This window comes from Gossypium hirsutum, chromosome D04 (genome assembly GCF_007990345.1).
Source record: "Gossypium hirsutum isolate 1008001.06 chromosome D04, Gossypium_hirsutum_v2.1, whole genome shotgun sequence".
NCBI lineage: Eukaryota > Viridiplantae > Streptophyta > Magnoliopsida > Malvales > Malvaceae > Gossypium > Gossypium hirsutum.
The window spans coordinates 55,725,252-55,745,266 of NC_053440.1; the positions used below are offsets into that span (position 1 = coordinate 55,725,252).

The 20,015-nt window shown below is 32.0% G+C and overlaps 1 protein-coding gene across 2 annotated transcripts; it reads left to right on the forward strand.

The window, feature by feature from the left end:
* The first annotated feature begins 14,652 nt into the window (after positions 1 to 14,652).
* On the forward strand, positions 14,653 to 18,181 carry LOC107898513 (receptor-like protein kinase 7). Of its 2 annotated transcripts, XM_016823981.2 has the most exons (3): positions 14,653 to 14,931; positions 15,050 to 17,626; positions 17,705 to 18,181. In XM_016823981.2, the coding sequence occupies exons 2-3, from the start codon at positions 15,076 to 15,078 to the stop codon at positions 18,043 to 18,045; spliced, it is 2,892 nt and encodes a 963-aa protein (XP_016679470.2). In that variant the 5' UTR covers positions 14,653 to 14,931; positions 15,050 to 15,075; the 3' UTR covers positions 18,046 to 18,181. The 2 variants fall into 2 exon arrangements, with proteins under 2 accessions (XP_016679470.2, XP_016679469.2); XM_016823980.2 differs by having other exon boundaries at positions 14,653 to 17,626.
* Positions 18,182 to 20,015: the final 1,834 nt, after the last annotated feature.

Below are 20,015 nucleotides of genomic sequence, written 5' to 3' on the forward strand. Positions count from 1 at the left end.
GAGCAAAATAATGAACTGTTAACGAAAAATCATGAGTCACATTTAACTGACTCTACTCCATTCCCTGAAGTGAATGTGACATCATACAGTGGAAAGGAAAAAGGCCACACTAGCGATCGTGGTTAAGGACATGGCCATATTATGGTCGAGGACGTGGACGTGGTGGTCATTTCAGGAATACCCACTAGAAGTGGGATCATAATGATAGAAAGAATGGTAAATATACAATTGGGAAAGTGAAATGTTTGTGTTATCGTTGTGGCGGTAAAAACTATTGGTCCCATACCTATTGTACACCAAAGCATCTTGTGGAACTATATCAACAATCATTAAAGGATAAAGGGGAGAAAATAGAGACAAATTTTGTTTGTGAGAATGACGAAGATGATTATGACATTTTTGATACAACTCACTTGGAAGCTGTTGATTTCTTCACCACCCCTAAAGGGAATAATTGATCTTTTAATTTTATTATTATAGTCTTAAAGAATAAATTTTATACTAGTTTTTTATGTTATTAACAACACGATTATTATATTATGTTTTAAATTATTTACGAAAAATTTTATATATTTAAAAATTTATGTGATATTTATTTATTTATTTTCTTTGAAGAATATGAATACTTCTAAAATTCAATTAGCGATAAATGGTTAAGACTTATGCTAGCAGACGGTGCAACTACTCATACTATACTTAAGAATAAGAAATATTTTTCTCATTTGACAATGCAGAAAAGCTAGTGTGAGTACTATATCAGGTAGTACCAAAATCATAGAAGGCCCTGGAAGAGCAAATATATTGTTGCCTAAAGGAACTAAGTTTCAAATTAATGATGTGTTATACTGTAATGGCCTAAATTCAAGGTTATCGAAACAGTGGTTTCGTAACCACAAATTCGATTTTAAGAGAAATTTATTTTAATATTTTTGCATGAATATTGATATGATAGGAAAATCGTATGAAAATATCGATAGAAAAATTTTACCGATTTAGTGGTTAGTTAGAAAAAGAAATTATTGAAGAAATTGGGTAAAAACAAGGTATCGAGACCTCAATCTTGTAAAACCGAGTCGGAAATATTTTTATAAATATTTATGAAATGTTAGTAATATGGTATTAAAATTTCGTTAGAAAATTTTAATGTTTGGGTAGTCAATTAAGTGAAAAGAACTAAATTGAAAAAGGTGTAAAAGTTACTAGAAGGATTAAATAGCTCAATTGTTAAATGAGGAGGGACATAAATTGTAAATAAGCACAAAAGGAGATATTTTTGGCGGCATAAGCTGAGAAAAATTAGGAGAATTAGTGAAATGAGAGTAAAATGAGAAAATAACAAATTTTACTAACATAAAAATGGGACCAAATTGGAATATTTAGAATTCTCTTTATTTTTCTGCATTCTCATCAGCCAAAAATGTCCTAAGGGTTTATTCAAGCTGGTTTTTCATAATTTTTGCACCAAGTGAGTTAATCCTTGCCATTTTCTTGTTATTTTTGTGTTTTAAGACTTTTACAACTAGTTCCTATTACTAAATTCATTAGTTTTTGATTTTATGAATGAAATTGAAAGTTGCTATGAATATGTGCTGGAAGTTTATGAAGAAATAGCATGAAATTGAAGCTTTAATTTGTTTATGAGATGATTTTATTAGGTAATTTCAATAGAAATTGATTTGTAGGACTTAATTGTGAAAAAGTTTGGAATTAAATTCTAGTGCTAAAATTCTGATTTCCAAAGGTTATAAAACAGTTTAAAGTGATATAATAAAGTGTTAATTGAGAAAACTCAGCTCAATTGAGAGGTTAATTGAGCAGGGATGAAATTATCATTTATTGAAAGCCTAGGGGAAAAATGGTAATTAACATCATGCACTAAAACAGTTTTGGACAGCAGCAGTAGGTTAATTTTGAAAAATCACCAAAAATTGTAGAAATTGAATTAGAGGATGAATAAAGTATGAAATTAAATCTTATTGAGTCTAGTTTCTTATAAAAGAAACAGTGTAAGTAATAGAATTTTAAATCATGAGATATAATAAATATTGTGAGACAAGGTCAGAATGATTTTGGGTTCCCCTATTATGAATTTGGAAAATAATTAAAAATTGTAAAAAAAATATTATGAGTTATAATTTATATTTTTAGAATCCTTAATGAGTCTATTTTAAGAAGAAACAAATGGAAACATCATCCAAATTCTGTACAATGAGATAATTAATTTTTAGTGAAGAGGGGTTGGAACTGTCAAATAGTGAAACAGGGGAAACTTTAAAGAATAAACTGTACTTATTGGCTAAACCAAAAATTCTGAAAATTTAATGGTAAGAAGATATGTGAGTCTAGTTTTGGGGAAAATTAGCGGATATTAATTTGGAGGTTTTTACCTCAAGATATAAATAATTTAGTGACTATGACTCAGTGAGACAACTTTGAATGCACTATAAATAATAATGGAATTATTGAGAATGTTACATATGAACATGAAATGTATTAGATTAATGATTAAATTTATTTATTTAGATCCAGAAAATTCAAATACGAAGCTAGATCGAGGAAAAGAAAATGTTTGGGATTAGTAGATTTTTGTTTACGAACAAGTATCGAGGTAAGTTCGTGTAACTTGAATTATATTCTTAAATGCTTGAAATGTTTGTTATTGATGTGAATATGATTTGAATGTTCATTGTATGAAAATTGATGAAACATTGATATATTTGATAAAAAGGGGAAGAAATCCCGGTTGAATGGAAGGAAAATTATATGGATCTCTGAAAAGGAATTGACGGTAAAAAGGATCTAGCCTGGACGGGTGGTCCTATCCTGATATAGCCCTCCCGAAGAATATGTGAAAAATGGATTTAGCCCGGACGGGTAATCCGAATTAGGGTCTGAATTTAGCCTGGACTGGTAATTCAGATCCAAGCTCATTAGAGTAATTGTCATTGCAGGGGATTTAGCCTGGACTGGTAATCCCGACAATACTCTATGAGTTTATATTACAGGGGATTTAGCTTGGACTGGTAATCCCGTTGTAAGGATGAGGTTTGCGGGAGTGTGCTCTTTGAAATGGAAATGTGCGCACATGAATATGAATTGATGAACCTGGATTTGTACACTTAGGCGTACCCCTGAAAATCCATAGAAATTCCGAGAAGTTCAACGGGATAAATATGAAAAAATAACAAGGAAATGGAAATCATGGAATTGATGAGCTCATCAATCATGGTATAAATTATTGATACGTGGAAATTGTTGGACTAATTTGAATGTTGAGTTTGTGCATGATAGGGGAATAATGTATGGAATGGGTATATGAATGTTTATTGCATTGTATTGAAAATATTAGGTAAGTATAATTCTTGTTACATGAACTTACTAAGCACAAAGTGCTTACCCTGTTTCCTTTTCCCCTATTTTGTAGTGTTAAGAGCTCGGAGGTCAGATTTGGTCGGAGACGCATCACACTATCAACCTCAAGATCTCGGTATATAAAGAAACTTTATTTTGGAAATCAATGACATGTATAAGCTAGTAAAGTAAATGTTAATGTGAAATGAATGTATGGTTAGCCATTGGTATGGCTAACAAATTTTGGTTTTTGTATGTGATGAGGTTATCTTATGAATACGTTAAATCTTTCTTGAAAATATGTTGAAATTGATTGGTTGTGTTGGATTGGTCTCGGTTTAAAATTGCAGGGAAGATTAGATACTTGTAAAAGGGGTTATATTGAATTTAAAAAAAAAACTTTGGGATTTTGTGAAAAATTTATTCGGTAAAATTTGGTAATGCCTCATACCCTATTTCGACGACGAATATGGGCAGGGGGTATTACATATACTCTCCTAAGTCTCAAAGAAATTTATTGAGTTTTAAAAATATTCGCCATAATGGATATCATATTGAGACAATAAATGAAGGGAATGATGAATATCTTCACATTACAAGTATGATTGAAGGAAATAAACATATTTTGGAGAAATTGTCTGCACTCTCCTCTGGTTTGTACTATACGAGAATTAGTACAATTGAAGCACATGCTATAATAAACTAGAAGTTTACTAATGACTTTATTATTTGGCATTACCGGTTAGGCCATCCTGGTTCAATTATGATGCGAAGAATTATTGACAATTCATGTGGACACTCATTGAAGAGCCCACAAATTCTTCAAGCTAATATTTTTTCATGTGATGCTTGCTCTCAAGGCAAATTAATCATTCGATCATTACCAGCCAAGATAAATTATGAATCTATCACTTTTCTAGAATGGATACAAGGAGATATATGTGGACCAATGCACCCTCGTGTAAACCATCTGGACATTTTATAGTTTTACTCGATGCTTCTACTAGATGGTCACGTGTATCCTTGTTATCAACTCGCAACCTGACATTTGTGAGGTTACTTACTCAGCTGATCAAATTACAAGCACATTTTCCAGATTTATCTATCAAGACAATTCGTCTTGACAATGCTGGTGAATTCACTTCCCAAGCTTTCAATGATATTTGTATGTCTATTGGAATAAGTGTTGAATATCCTGTAGCACATTTTCATACACAAAATGGTCTTGCTGAATCATTAATCAAACGTCTTCAATTGATTGCAAGACCGTTACTTATCAAGTCAAAACTTCCAATTTCTGCTTAGGGGCATGTCATACAACATGCAACATCACTAATTCGAGTTAGGCCAACAAGTTATCATAAGTTTTCCTCGTTACACATGATTTTTGGTCAGGAACCTAAAAGTAGACAACGCATACTCTATTAGATAAGTTCTTTGTTCTTGAATCCTGTCCTACATCAAATAATTCTTGATTATGCCGATATCAGGCTACGTTTTTATTTTATTTTTCCTAATCTTTTATTTTTCTTGGTACATATGCTCTATTTATAACCTCTCATTTTCATTGAAAATGAAAAAAAAATGCTTTATATAATTACTTATTTGTCAAATTCAAATTTGACATTATGTACCCCAAAATAAAAAAAGTTATATCAAATATTAGTGGTTGTGTTTTGTTCCAAATCTCACTATTATGTTCCACTTTTTCCCTCATGCTTTCAAAACCTCTCTTCTCTATACACACAAAACCTAATTATTAATTACAAAACAACATTGAAAGTTTCTTTTGATGTATAATTTTATATAATTAAATGATGGCATATTATTTAAATTTTTTAAAAATAAATTTATTTAACTTCATTTATGATAACGTGTTATCATTTATTCACTAGCTATTCATGAAATTGTACACTATTGATACATCAAATATACATAAAACATAACCCGATTATGAACACATGTTAAGCATTCAATCATGGATATATCTACTGTTAGAAGTTGTGTGACCCAAATTTCTATTAAAAATAAAATACAAGTGGCCAGATAGGAGGATCTATGAGGCCGCAACCTATTGTAGATCCCCAATAAGCAAACTACTGGACTGGGGTCACAACCAAGGGTGGCGGTACGGTATAGGCTCCACAAGTAAAATCCATATGGAAGTTTACTTCCTCTATTTGATGTTGATTAGAATAAGATGCTTTAACCTTACTGCATTACTTTTATTTGACTTTGATTAGAATAAGGTTTTTAAACCTATAAATAGACGTAATTGTCTCTCCTCTTGTACCATTTGAATTTGACATAGTAAATTTTCTTCTCCTCTACCCGTAGTTTTTTCCCGAAAGGGTTTTCACATAAAATTCTGTGTGTTCTTTTCTCTCTTCCTTTACGATTCATTATCATTATTGACGTTCTATTTTCACATCTCCATTAATTACAAAAAAAGGTGAAGAATCATATAAATTAGTTAAGGGTGTTCATTCTGTATGCATGTTATAGGATTGAATCATATAAATTATTTGTTAGTAATATGTGTGGAAATGAATTATTTCTATTAGTAGTATATGAGTTGTAAAAAAAATATTATTTTAAATATCTAACTTAAAATTAATTTTAAAAAAATTTACAGGTTTCAAGTTTCAAAATAAAAAGCATGGGATGGTTAAGCTTTTTTTAAATAAAAAGCATGGGATGGTTAAGCTTTTTTTTACTTTATAGGTTTATTTTTTTTAGTTAATTGAATAATTTATAGTTATTTCATGTAATTTTATTTTTCAAATTTCGAAACATAATTAGATATTGAGGCAAGTTTTTGAAGTAGTTGTCTACGTGCCAATGAAAGTGGCCACTACGGTCATCACAACGACATAAAGCTTACTTGTGTTTAAAGTTGTCAATTTTTGAAACAAAATCTTTGGGCTATGATTGAAAAGTGGCCACTACGGTCATCACAACGACATAAAGCTTACTTGTGCTTAAAGTTGTCAATTTTTGAAACAAAATCTTTGGGCTATGATTGATGCTGATATTATGGAAGTTTTCTAGTCCATTTATGAAGATCAATCCATTTGAAGAAATATATATTAAGGATTGAATTTGATTGGATTGGATCGGATCAAATCAGATTATACATATCAATTCTCTTGTATAAAGGATGATGGAATGTAACAAACTTTAAAGACTTTTCTCCAACAGTCTAATTCACTTTTTTCTTTATTATTATATTGTATTAATGTTATTTTAGTTGCTTAGAAGGAGGGATTGGATTGTAATTGATCTCTAGTATGTTAGTAAGTCTCGAACTTCTATATATTTGAAAAACTTGTATAGGTTTTGTAATTGTGCATTGAGAGCACTTATTTGTTCATAATGGAACAAATTTTGTGACTGCATTTGAGAAAATAAACAAGTTCGTTTACTGCCTAAGTTCTCAGAGAGAGAACTTTGAGATGAGTGATCTAAGTCTTTAGATACAAAAGTGAGCTTGCTATACTGAGGTGTGATAGCACTTAAATCCTTTGTTGTATTGGGATTAAATATCGTGGATTTACTCAATGAGTTAGGTTCTGTAGACGCAGGGAAATTAAATTGCATAAAAAAAACCTTTGTCTCTTGTTTTTATTGTGTTTTATACAATGTCATTTGAAGTGCCCACTTCTACTCAATACTCTATTCTCTAAGCAATTAGCAATTGTCTATTTCAACAATAAAGAACCAAACACCTTTGCTTAGGACCTGTTAGGGACAATATTAGCATAGCAACTACCATTTACAACCACTAGTATGAAACAATCTTCATACAAGACATAATGAGGTTCACCCAAGAAATGCCATTCAACTCGATCTATGCCTTGCGAACAAAGAAAAGCTAAGCATCAGTGATTCTAATAGTCCAATGACTTAAAAAAAACTTTTAAATAGTTTAGTGACCATTTTGTAACTTTTTGAAGTTGAACGACCAAAATGTGAACTTACTAATATTTTAGTGACCTTTGGTGCACTTTACCCTAATAATTATCAACAAGTGATGGTTGCGCTAGCAAGGCAAGCTGCATTTTAGGAGAGAACTCATTCAAACTCTGGAGGCAATATTGTTGGGAGTGAAAATTACGATCCTCAAAAAGATTAATCTTCATAAACCTTAAAACAGACATAAAAGATACCTTGCTAATACTTCGTATGAAAAGATTTTGTTGAGGCAACTTTGAAAAGTGCTTAAAGCAATGCCACGAGTAGTGCCCATTAGCTCTGGCACTACTCAGCTTCATAATGTACCATATATAGAATTGAAAATTTTTATATTTAATGACATTCTGGATGAATGCGTCCCCTTCTACAATATCCAAACCTGTTATAGGAACATATCTTGAAGATTGGTTTGGATTAGATCAAGCAAATTGACTTCCCTAGTTTGAGGTGATTGGATTAGATCAGGTAACTTGGTAACATACTCCAAAGACTTGAAGACTTATTATGGTCATATTAAAGATATTATCCTTTTTTATTATCTTGCTATTTTGGTGAGAATATTGATTGTACTTGATCTTCATCTTAAAAAGCCTTAAACTCTTATATATTGAAAGACTTGTGTATGTAAATTGGTATGGATAATTTTAGAACTTATTTTGTTATTTAGAATTTGTTTTTTAAAGTGCATTTTGTAAGTAATTAAGTGAGCCACTTGGTTTTTATCCTAAGTTTTCAGGGGGAAATTTAGAAGAGAGTGATCTAGATATTAACTGTAAAAGTGAGGTTGCTAATATGATGAGTGTTAGTGCTTGTAATAACTTGTTGTATGAGGTGTTAAGATAGTGGATTGATAAATGCCAAAAGTAACATGTTTTAGCCTAATTCTTAATGCATTTTTGGATGATTATTTGATTTCAAATGGTGAATTTTATACTTCTAATCCTTTAAATTCATGTTTCTATACTTAGGAGAGCATTTGGGAGCAAAATGAGAGAAAATCAGGAAATCAAAGCAAGTTTTAGGAGCCACATAGGTTGGGTCATTCCACACGGGTAGGACACACGACCATGTGAGACACATAGGCTGTCACACGACCATGTACCAGATCTTGTGGAAATCGCGAATCACACTCCAAATTTGCGTGAAAGCGCGGTTTTAGACTTTTCGAGCATTTTAAGACTTATGTATGACAAAAATAAGAATATATGAGGGAGCCGTAAGAGAATACTAAAGAAAAAAACTCGAAAAATACCATTGAAGCTGACTTTGAAGCAGATTTCCATCAAGATTAAAGATCACCTTTTGATTTCTTTGAAGTTTATTATGAGTTTTTTTTGTTTCTTGTGGTTATACTACCTTTGGGATGTTTTTATTTGCTATCATGAACTAATTTTCTAAATACTTAGGGAGATGAATCGTAAGATGAATTCTGTTGTTTGATTTCTATTTTTACGCAATAAATAATTGAATCTTGTTCTCAATCATGTGTGCTTAATTCTTGGTTTAATATTTCTAGACTATTAATCCATGTTTGATGTGCTTAAATCAGAGAAGAAATAGACCCTGTTTAAGAGTATATCTAGCGTAATTGAGTGGAGTTGCATGCAATCCTAGAAATAGGACAACATAAATCTATCGGATTAGAGTCAAATCTAATAGGAGAATCCATAGATCGAGTTAGTGTGATAATAGGGGTTTTAATTAGAAAGAAATTTCAATTAATCAACCTAGAGTCAATTGCTCTTAGTCTTGAGGAGAGATATTAACATAATTTAGGAATTTCTACGGATCAAGATACTAAGTTAAGAAATTGTGTAATTTAGATTGATAATGATAGATGAAGTTTAGGTGGATTCTTTCATGGGTATTGCCTCGCTTCTTGGTTGTTAATCATTTATTTTCTTGATTTGTTGTTTGTCATGTTCTTTAGTTAATTAATTTAATTAATTTTAATTTTAACCAATCACTCTAATTTGTCGATTAAATAATGGAAAGACGGTAATATCTAGTACTTTTAGTCATCGTGAGAATAATATCTTTACTCACTGTAGCTATACTATTAATTGATAAGTGCACTTACTTTTGTCAAATTTTTAGTTAATTTTGTGGACATCATGAATGATCTCTTTAGATAAGATCTTACCGACGCAAGGAAACCGGTCAACATTCTTTATTTTTGTTCTTTGTTCTTCACCCATGCTTGAAACAACTAGCATTGTTCGTAACACTGCTTGTGGCGGTGCTCAATTTCTGTTTGCAATTATTGATTTTAGAATTGTTTTTTTCAAAGTTGTTCCCTTAAATTTTATGATAATATATGTGTGATCGGGCAATAATGCATTAAAGCGACCAAATGAATGGTCAAAAACGAAAAGAGAAGGACCTAACGTGAATGCAAGAGGAGGCAACTTATCCATCAATGCTTCTGTTGAACCTTACAAAATACAAAATACGAATTCCTCCATTGAATTTTGCGTCAGAAATTTATGATTATGAATTGTGCCAATAGACTAAGGAATATGAATATAATATTAATGCAATTTTTATTCAAATTTAATTATGAAAAGAAATGTCTTTTCATTCAAAAAGTAATTGAAAATATGTAATGCATTAATTTGAATTTATTTTGAATGAATTATACTTAAAGATTATTAAATTATTAATAAATTTATGTTTTGATTGTCTAATTTTAGAAAATTTTAAAATAGTCCTTGAGCTATTCAAAAGTTTATTTAAGTTGTTGAACTGTTAAAATTATTATTGTATAACATTTTCTATTTGTACCGCTTATACCAATAAAAAGTTTTCTTACCCATTCTCCTCTATAGCTTAGTTTTCTTTTTATGGAATAACTTTGAGCATCATGAATCTATAAACTAAAATCTAAACAATTTTTTTCTTCGGTCTCCGACATTGACTGTTAGATCAACTTAGATCTAAAGTATATTATTGTACTCATTGATAGGTAATAATTTATCGTACGGATCATCGAATTGTACTCTGAAACTCGCTAGCCTCACTTAAAAATGGTTTAACAATCTAATGACTTCAAAATTTTGAATAGTTTAAAAACTTAAATAAATTTTTTTTACATTTTATTAATTATTTTAAAATTTTTTAAAATTAAATGGATAAACGTAAATTTTTTAACCCCAGTGTTATCACATCAGCCTGACGCAAAAAGGTCTCTGGTTTAAGGTCGCTTGACGGTGACGGAAATGGGGACCGACCATACAGTAGGAAGGAAATAAAAGCTGACAGATTGGTTCTTTAACGCACGTCACCTGCCCCAAGATCGTCCTCCACCACTAGTCTGATCTGTTATTTTGGTACATATCTTTGTGTAAATTATTGGTTTAAATTTGTGTTAAGTCCCTATATACTTATTTTTTTAAGATTTGAAACTTAGTTTTTATATTTTTATTTTAAGAAATTGACATATGATAAATTTAGTCCTCAATGTTTATCTTTTGTTAAATTGGTTTTTATTATTATTTTAACCTAATTCGACTATTAACCTTTCAAAAAGAGTTTAATCACTTTTTTAAATGAAAATGTTGACTAAATTAAGCCCTATGCTTTTCAAAAACATCAATTAAGCCCCTATACTTTTTTTTTACATTCAATTCAACCTTCAAACATTAAAATTCCAATCAATTAAGCCCTTTATAGCTATTACAGGAGCAATAACAATAATATAAAAATATTAAAAAAATAAACAATATTATAAAAATATTGAAAAGTGCAAACAATAATAAAAAATATAGAAAATTTAAAAATATATATTACTACAAAATATTCAAAAATATAATGTAAAATTACAAAAATATAGAAAAGATTATATAAAATTGTAAATAAAATATAAATACAAAAAATCTACAATTTTATATACAACATCAATTGTTACTTGCCTTCTCGACGTATTTATATCTCAAAACATAAAGGGGATGAAAACATTTTTAAATTTATAATTTTATATTTTGATGATCCACTTCAACGCACTTTCTCTTGCACGGACAACAATATCGATACTAATCAAGAATTAATTTTTACTTTCATCTTTAAAAGGGATAGATTTGTTCCCATTTATTGATGCAATATTGGTTTTCGGCGAAAATTTTCTCTTATGCATATATTTAATGTCAAGGTGTTGGTAGGTCCCAGCTCCCTTAAAATGAATTTTTTCATTTAGGTCCTTTATAATTTATAAATTTTAAATTAATAATGATAAAATTGTACTTTGTCCCCCAAGATAATAAAAATTTGATTTAATCTTTTAAAAATTATAAAGATATAGACTATTAAACTGATGAAATTGTAATTTTACTATCGTAAAAATATACGATTTAATTCTGGCCCCAAAAAAATTTTCTTACTTCGCCGCTGATCATACGAATTGACAAATGACACTTACATGTATATAATAATAGTTAAAATTTTAACATATGAATAATATAATAAACGTGTTAAGAAACTTTGACTATAACAAAATTTTATTCATTTCAATAATGGAAGATCGGAATGTGAAATTGGGTTGGTGGAGCCGAAGTGGGTAGCTTGCCGGACTCATAGAACTCTAGGTTTATGAATAGTTGGATTTATGTTTATTAGGATTTGTTTATCAATAAACGATTATAACTTAAAAATGTGAGATTTATTTATTAAATATACTGAACACGAATAAAGTATGTTTATTTGATTTATGTTCAGAAACAAACATATTTATATATTTTTTGAAATTATAATTTTATCAGTTACTATATATAATTTTATAAAATTTAAAGGTTGAATTCATCTGCTATATGTATCATACCATATATGATATGATTCACATACTATTTGTAGGAGAAAATTATTGCCACACGCCACTAGCATGTACTCCTACTGTTGGATTCCACAAAATGAGTTTGAGATGAACCCCCTTCATCAATGGAACCAACATCAAAGTTTAAGGGTGTAAGACATTTAAGCTAGCTAATATATAGAGGTCCCCGACAGCAATTTATCAGTTTACTCTCTGTAATTCAATGGTAAAATTGATTATATCTGTAAAACATACAAACATTTCTGCAATTTGAGAAATTTTGAGAAATTTCACTGTGACAAAAGGAATTGGTTTCCCGAGAAAATCATTTCTACAATTTGAGAAATTTTAAAGTAGAAAACAGGACAAAGTACAAAGTAGCAAGATGCATGAAACATTTGACTTGTTCACAAACGTGCAACAACGAATGAAAAACTATTATTCATTACCATAAATAAAGTAATACATGATTTTTATAGACAATTTTTTCTACCAAACACAACTACTGCCACTAATCAACCTAATAAGTTGTGAAACATTACTTGTATACTAAAACAAGCCAACTAAACAAGTCAGTCAGCTTCCTAAGCACATCAAGCTTGTTCATTTTCAACCAAACATAATTACAATGTAACTAAACAAGAAACTTGCTATTGCAGCAAGCATACGAGTTGTGAGCTCTTCAACAAAATCATCACAGCAATATGGTTGGCCATTTTTTAACACTCTTCCTTAGCACTTTGATAGACTTGCTCTTACTCCATCAACTCCTCCTTCAAGTTATCCCAAGCTTGTTTGGGAGTCTCACAGGGGTAAGCCGTTGCTGCCTTAACAACCATCCCTCAAAGATAATAGGCTTTAACAACTTCTATCTTTCTTAACATGCAACAGAAGCAAAATAAATGGCCCTCAAAGACTTAGGCAAATGATACCAATTGTTAGCGTTTTATCAGCTGCAAAAGTAGAAAACATGACAAAGAATAAAGTATCAAGATGCATGAAACATTTTACTTGCTCACAAACGTGCAACAAGGTATGAAAAACTAATTTTCATTATCATAAACAAAACAATACGTGACTTTTATAGACAATTTTTCTACCAAACACAACTAATATCACTAATCAACCTCGTAAGTTGTGAAACATTACTTGTATACTAAAACAAATCAATTAAACAAGTCATTCAGCTACTTAAACACATCAAGCTGTTATCAAGGTTGTTCATTTTGAACCAAACATAATTACGATGTAACTAAACAAGGAACTTGCTATTGCAGCAAACATACAAGCTGCAACATGCATACAAGTTGCAAGCTCTTCAACAAACTCATCACAGTATGGTTGGCCACTTTTCAACAAATTTCACCTAACAGTCATCAACAACATTAATTGTAATGGCATTTGGGAGTTGTGCTCTTCATATCACCATTGTTGCTCAGGTACTTTGATTTCAGTATTAACTGCAAAAAGCCCTTCAACGGGAAGTCATTAATTTACATTTTTCTTTAATCTCATTTTCTTTCAGATGGATATGGAATTCTGCATGACAGTGAAGGAGCCCGTGAAGAAACTACGTTCAGCTTTTGTATTTCTAGCGTGACAAATTTCCCTGTTAGGAACTTTATATATAATTTCTATTATATGTCTTTTAATTGGATGGCAATAATTTAATGAGATAAAGTTAGTACTCGATATCATTTATATCATTTCGCACGTCTTTCCTTGGATTCGGATAATAGTCTTGTTAACTAAAAATCCCTGGTCCTATCAGTTTGTTTTTATGCTTTCTACAAGAAAAGCTTACTTGGTGAGAGAGTTTAGTGTACATGAACAAGAGTGAGGCTGCGATAATTTAAGATGGATTTAGCTTAAATCATAACTTTTATCATGAGTACATAGTGAATTCCTCACTGGGTAATACCATGATTGATTTCATAGTTATTATTCATAGCTGTTTGGATTGGTTTAACAGGGAATGTTGTGTTGAAGACCATATTTTCCTTGTTTGAAATTTGTAAATGTCTTCAATAAAAACTATCAAAAGCGAAGATTGTTGGTGCCAGTTACATTATCTAGATGCAACTTCAATTGAAACTTAGTTTGCATATAAAGGACTTTTTTGAACTTTTTAAAAGCACATTTCAAAGATTTTTAGTGGAAGACTAGTTCAATAAGATCTCTACTACTTTATTCCATATTGAAGATTTAATCGAAATTAATTTTGAGGAGATAAAGTTTCACATTAATTGTATTTTTAACAAGAAAATTTATGTCTATTTAAGAGGGCCTATTTATTGTTTTATGGACGAAATTGAGAACACTTGTTTATTGTGATGAACTTTATGTAAATTATTGTAAATGAAATATTATTTTTGTAATTAAGCTTTTAAGTACAAAGGTTTATTAATTAGTGATCAAGACCACAGGTAGGAACTAGGAAACATCCAAGAACTTGCCTTGCATACTTTTATTTTTCTACGGTCAGATTATTAATTGTTTAAACATTAGGCACATTTGTCGCATTTCGATTCGGTGACAGCTGATATAGACCAGTGAACCATTAAGGAACTGATGCATGGAGAAAATTTTAATGGCAGGGTGGAAATATGTTCGTTTTTCCACCGACTTTCTTCGACATGGCGGCCGTGCATAATGCAGACCTCAGTCAAACGCGGCGGCAATTGTTTTTCCAGTTTCCTACACTTCATGTCTTACCCATTTCCATACATGACATCACATTCTCATGACTTTAAGCCTTAAGCTGATAATTATAGTCTTTTGATTCGCCAATTATAGCAACTGTATTTGCTGACCCTTTTAATCTTCTTTGACTGTAAATACTGCAGACAAAAAAATATGATGATTTTTATGATATTATCTTTACTTCCTTAGATTAAACCCAGTTTTCTCCACCTGCAGGCTCAATTTAGCCTTCATTTGCTACCATGTCTATCCAACAATGGCTTCTTCCCATGTTTCTTGTTTTTGTTTCAATCATCGAAATGTCCTGTGCCGAGTCCGATGAGTTGCAGATATTGTTAAAGTTGAAGTCTGCTCTACAAAATTCAAATACTGATGTTTTCAGTTCATGGATACAAGGAAGATCTGCATGTAATTTCAATGGAGTTGTTTGTAATTCGAATGGATTCGTAAAGGAAATCAATCTTCCCCATCAACAATTGATTGGTTATATTCCATTTGGGTCCATTTGTGAGCTAAAATCATTGGTGAAGATTGATTTTGGGGACAATTCATTGTATGGTAAGGTAACTGATGAAGACATGAAGAACTGTACAGGGTTGCAGTACCTGGATTTGGGGTTGAATTCATTTTCTGGACAAGTCCCTGATCTGTCTCCTTTAAATGAATTGAAGTTCTTGAGTTTGAACAGTAGTGGATTTTCAGGTCATTTTCCATGGAAATCACTGGAAAATCTCAAGGAATTGACTTTCTTAAGCCTTGGTGATAACCCATTTGCATCAAGTCCATTTCCACAGGTAGTCCTATACCTTGAGAAATTGTATTGGTTGTATCTCACTAATTGTAGTATCACTGGACAGATTCCTGAGGGAATTCACAACCTTACTCGGCTACGAAATCTCGAACTCGCTGATAATACATTGTCCGGTCCGATCCCTGCAGGGATTATCCAACTTGACAAACTTTGGCAACTTCAGCTTTACAACAACTCATTGTCAGGAAACTTGCCTGTTGGATTCGGTAATCTCACGAGTCTAGTGAACTTTGATGCGTCAATGAATATGCTTCGAGGCAAATTATCGGAGCTGCGGTCCTTGAACAACCTTGCTTCTTTGCAGCTCTTTGAAAATCATTTTTCAGGTAAGATACCTGAGGAGTTTGGTGAGTTCAAGTACCTTGTAGGGTTATCACTTTATAGGAACAACCTTAGTGGTCGAATTCCCCCCAAAATCGGATCGTGGTCGGATTTCATTTTCATAGATGTCTCGGAGAATTTCTTGACGGGTCCTATACCACCAGATATGTGCAAAAATGGCAAAATGGTTAAACTTCTTCTGCTGCAGAACAACTTAACTGGCACTATCCCTAAAAGTTATGCAAACTGTAAGTCCTTGGCTCGATTTCGAGTAAATAACAATTTGTTATCTGGTATTGTCCCTGCTGGTATTTGGAGCTTGCCAAATCTTGCCTTAATTGATCTTACCATGAATCAATTTGAAGGTCCTGTGACAGGGGATATTGGTAATGCCAAGTCACTTGCACAACTATTGCTGTCAAATAATCGATTTTCAGGTGAATTGCCTGCTTCAATCTCTAAAGCTTCTTCATTAGTCTCTATTCATGTTAGTTTGAATCAATTTTCTGGACAAATTCCGGGAACCATCGGAAAATTGAAAAGCTTAGGCAGCCTTTATTTGGATGGTAACATGTTTTCGGGTACGATACCGGACTCATTAGGCTCATGTGTTTCTTTGCATGATGTAAACCTTGCTGGTAACTCACTCTATGGGGAAATCCCTGATAGCGTTGGATCTTTACAGAGCCTGAACTCATTGAATTTATCCAAAAACACACTCTCTGGTGAAATCCCGACTTCTTTGTCATCTTTGAGATTAAGTCTTTTAGACTTGTCCGATAACCGGTTGGTCGGTCCAATACCCAAATCTTTATCAGTTGAGGTTTTTAAAGATGGCTTTGAGGGGAATCTAGGCCTATGCAGCTCAAATCTCAAGGACTTTCAGCCATGTTCATCAGATTCCGGTACATTGAGTCATCTTCGAACGTTTTTATCATGTTTCATAGCCGGAATACTAGTGCTGGTTTTATCAATAGGATGTTACATGTTTGTCAAGGTAAGGAAGACTAATCTTAATCATCCATTGAAGCAGGGTTCATGGGAAATGAAATCATTTCACATGCTAAGTTTCACTGAAAAGGATATCACCAACGGCATCAAATCAGAGAATTTGATAGGTAAAGGTGGATCTGGAAATGTCTATAAGGTCGAATTGAATGGCGGTAAAAAACTAGCTGTTAAGCACATTTGGACCTCAGATTCTAGCAACGGTAAAAGCTACCGGAGCAGCGCTACTATGCTAACAAAAAGCAAATTCCGATCACAAGAATATGATGCTGAGGTGACCGCGTTGAGTGCCATCAGGCATGTGAATGTGGTGAAGCTTTTCTGTAGTATCACAAGTGAGGATTGCAGTCTACTGGTTTACGAGTACTTACCGAATGGAAGCTTGTGGGACAAGCTACACTCATGTCCAAAGATCGATATGAGTTGGGAACTGAGATATGCCATTGCATTAGGGGCCGCTAGAGGGTTAAAGTATTTGCACCATGGATATGACAGACCCGTTATACACCGTGACGTGAAATCAAGCAATATTTTGTTAGATGAAGAGTGGAAACCGAGGATTGCCGATTTCGGACTTGCAAAGATTGTGCAGAATGGTAGTGGAGGGGATTGGACTCATTTTATAGCTGGAACTCATGGATACATTGCTCCTGGTATGTTCTTTCTTTATTTGTTTATGTTGGACTCATTAAAATGCACAAATTTCACTACCATTTACGTTTTGATTGCAGAGTATGCATACACGTGCAATATAAACGAGAAGTGCGATGTTTACAGCTTTGGGGTTGTATTGATGGAATTGGTCACCGGAAAAAGGCCATTAGAGCCCGAATTCGGAGAGAACAAGGACATAGTACACTGGATCTACACTAAACTTGAGAACAATGAAATTTTGGATGAGGTGGTGGACATGAACATCGCCAATGCATTGAAGGAAGATGTCATCAAGGTGTTACGCATTGCGGTCCATTGCACGGCAAAGATTCCGGTGCTCAGACCAAGCATGAGAATGGTAGTTCAAATGCTTGAAGAGGCTGATCCTAGTAAACTCACTGATATTATTGTTCATTGAAAAGGTTATGTTATGATCCAAAAGTTTATTGTATCAAAAAGTCAGTTTTGTTGAAGGGTTTCTTTGTACATGAGGAATTCAAAACTCCCCATAAAAGTTTGAAAAAGAGATTTCAAATGGTGTAAGTTGAAATTGAGATTGGTTGCATATGTTTGCTGGAAGAAAACAGAGGATGAAGATGAACAAATACTAACAAGGAAAATACAATAATCCAAGATCCCAAAATGCTTAATTTTTCTCAAGATTTCTGATAATCCATATATTCACATCATCTTAACTAAAGATCATGCAGATAAACCTAATATTACATAATTAACAATTTTAAGCTCTTTTCCACAAATATAAATAATTTCTTGATGCGGAATTGAAATCAAGCATTAGATCATGGATAAAAATACCACTATAAAATGATTTTTCCTCCTTAATCTTTTTCCTCTTGTTACGCAATCGATAATGATGGAGGCTATAAAACTTTTTATTAATCTTCCATTTTGTTTGTGTTTGTAACCCTAATAGGTGGAGGGAGAATAAATTTATAGCGATAAACGTTTAATTACGCACCTCAAGTAACTAAATGAATTGCAGTGGTTTAATTTTTATTAAAGTAAATAACTTGATCACTTTAAATTAAACCACTTGATTTTAAACTTATTTGAGTCCATAAATATAAACTAAAATTTTGCAATAATGACATAAAATTAGCGGCGAAGCCAGAAATCTTTTCAAGGGGCGAATAGTAAAAATGCAATTTCACCATTTTAATAGCTTATATCTTTATAATTTTTAAATAATTAAATCAATTTTTTATCATTTTAGGGGGGGCCAAAGTGTAATTTTACCTTTACTAATTTAAAACTTTAAAATATTTTAAGGGCTTAAATGAAAATTTTTCTATTTTAAGAGAGCCAGGAAGCCTCCTAGCTACGCCCCTGCATAAAACAATTGAATCAACCATTATAAACAAATTTGAATTTTAAAAAAAAATATCATTATGTACCCATGTTTATAACTTATCGTTGTAATTCTTAATTTGCAAACTTTCTCATAAGAGAAGGGATTATATGAAACTGTGATTTCACGTCATTCTTATCCCTTTTCTCATAGGAGCATAACAAATCAGATTTTTCCTTTTGATTTTTAGCATTTTTAGTTGGATTTGAATGTTTTCAGGAAAAAAAAAGCTGAAAATCAGGAGGAAATATCTGATTTGTCATGCTCCTTTAAAGGGATAGGAATAACGTGGAATCACAATTTTATACAATCCTTTCTCTTCTCATAAATTTTGTAAAATGTGCCGAATGTAGAACATATGGTACACATATAGTTTAGTCCATCCAATTTTCAAAATACTAATCATAGCTAAGATAGTTTTGTGTTGATAAAGTATCAATGCTATCACGACATAACCTCAGACAACATATCCCCAAATGTCAAAGTTTAAAAAATTTCATTTAGGATTCCCATCAACGAGTTTTACACTAACCTCAAACTCTTATGGACGTCGAGTTCAGCGTAAAGTCAATTAAATGATGGGAACCAGATTCCCTCTTACCTCGAAACCTCAAACGTCCTAATGTAGTTATGGTACTTTTGTTACCATCTGGATTATTTGGAAGCACCTATATACTAAAGTCTTTCTAGGCATCACTATAAGTTGCATAGTCAGCCGCTTAATATTACACAAATCTCACTGAACTTCAACCAGCTGTCTATTGATGCATATTTGCAGGGATCCTAGCTCCAAATGGATAAACATATATACTAAGAGATCACACATTTAAGTACATTGGAAGCTCCAACGGTTGATTTTAGATATAGGTCAGCTAAGCCAAACTGTCCAAATTTTCTTGTATTGCTACTCTCACAAACTTTTCATATTGCTGACCTTAGTTTCTACGTGTATTTACGTTCAATGTTTGTTGCTTTCTTTCGAGATATGTACCAAAAGAAATTGACTTTCTTTCTTTTGA

What these genes read in the sequence shown, in the direction of transcription:
- LOC107898513 (XM_016823980.2), top strand. Translation starts at nt 15,076, where the DNA reads ATGTCTATCCAACAATGGCTTCTTCCCATGTTTCTTGTTTTTGTTTCA. An exon ending in TCATGGATACATTGCTCCTG is followed by an intron (nt 17,627 to 17,704) that starts GTATGTTCTTTC and finishes TTTTGATTGCAG; the next exon opens with AGTATGCATACACGTGCAAT.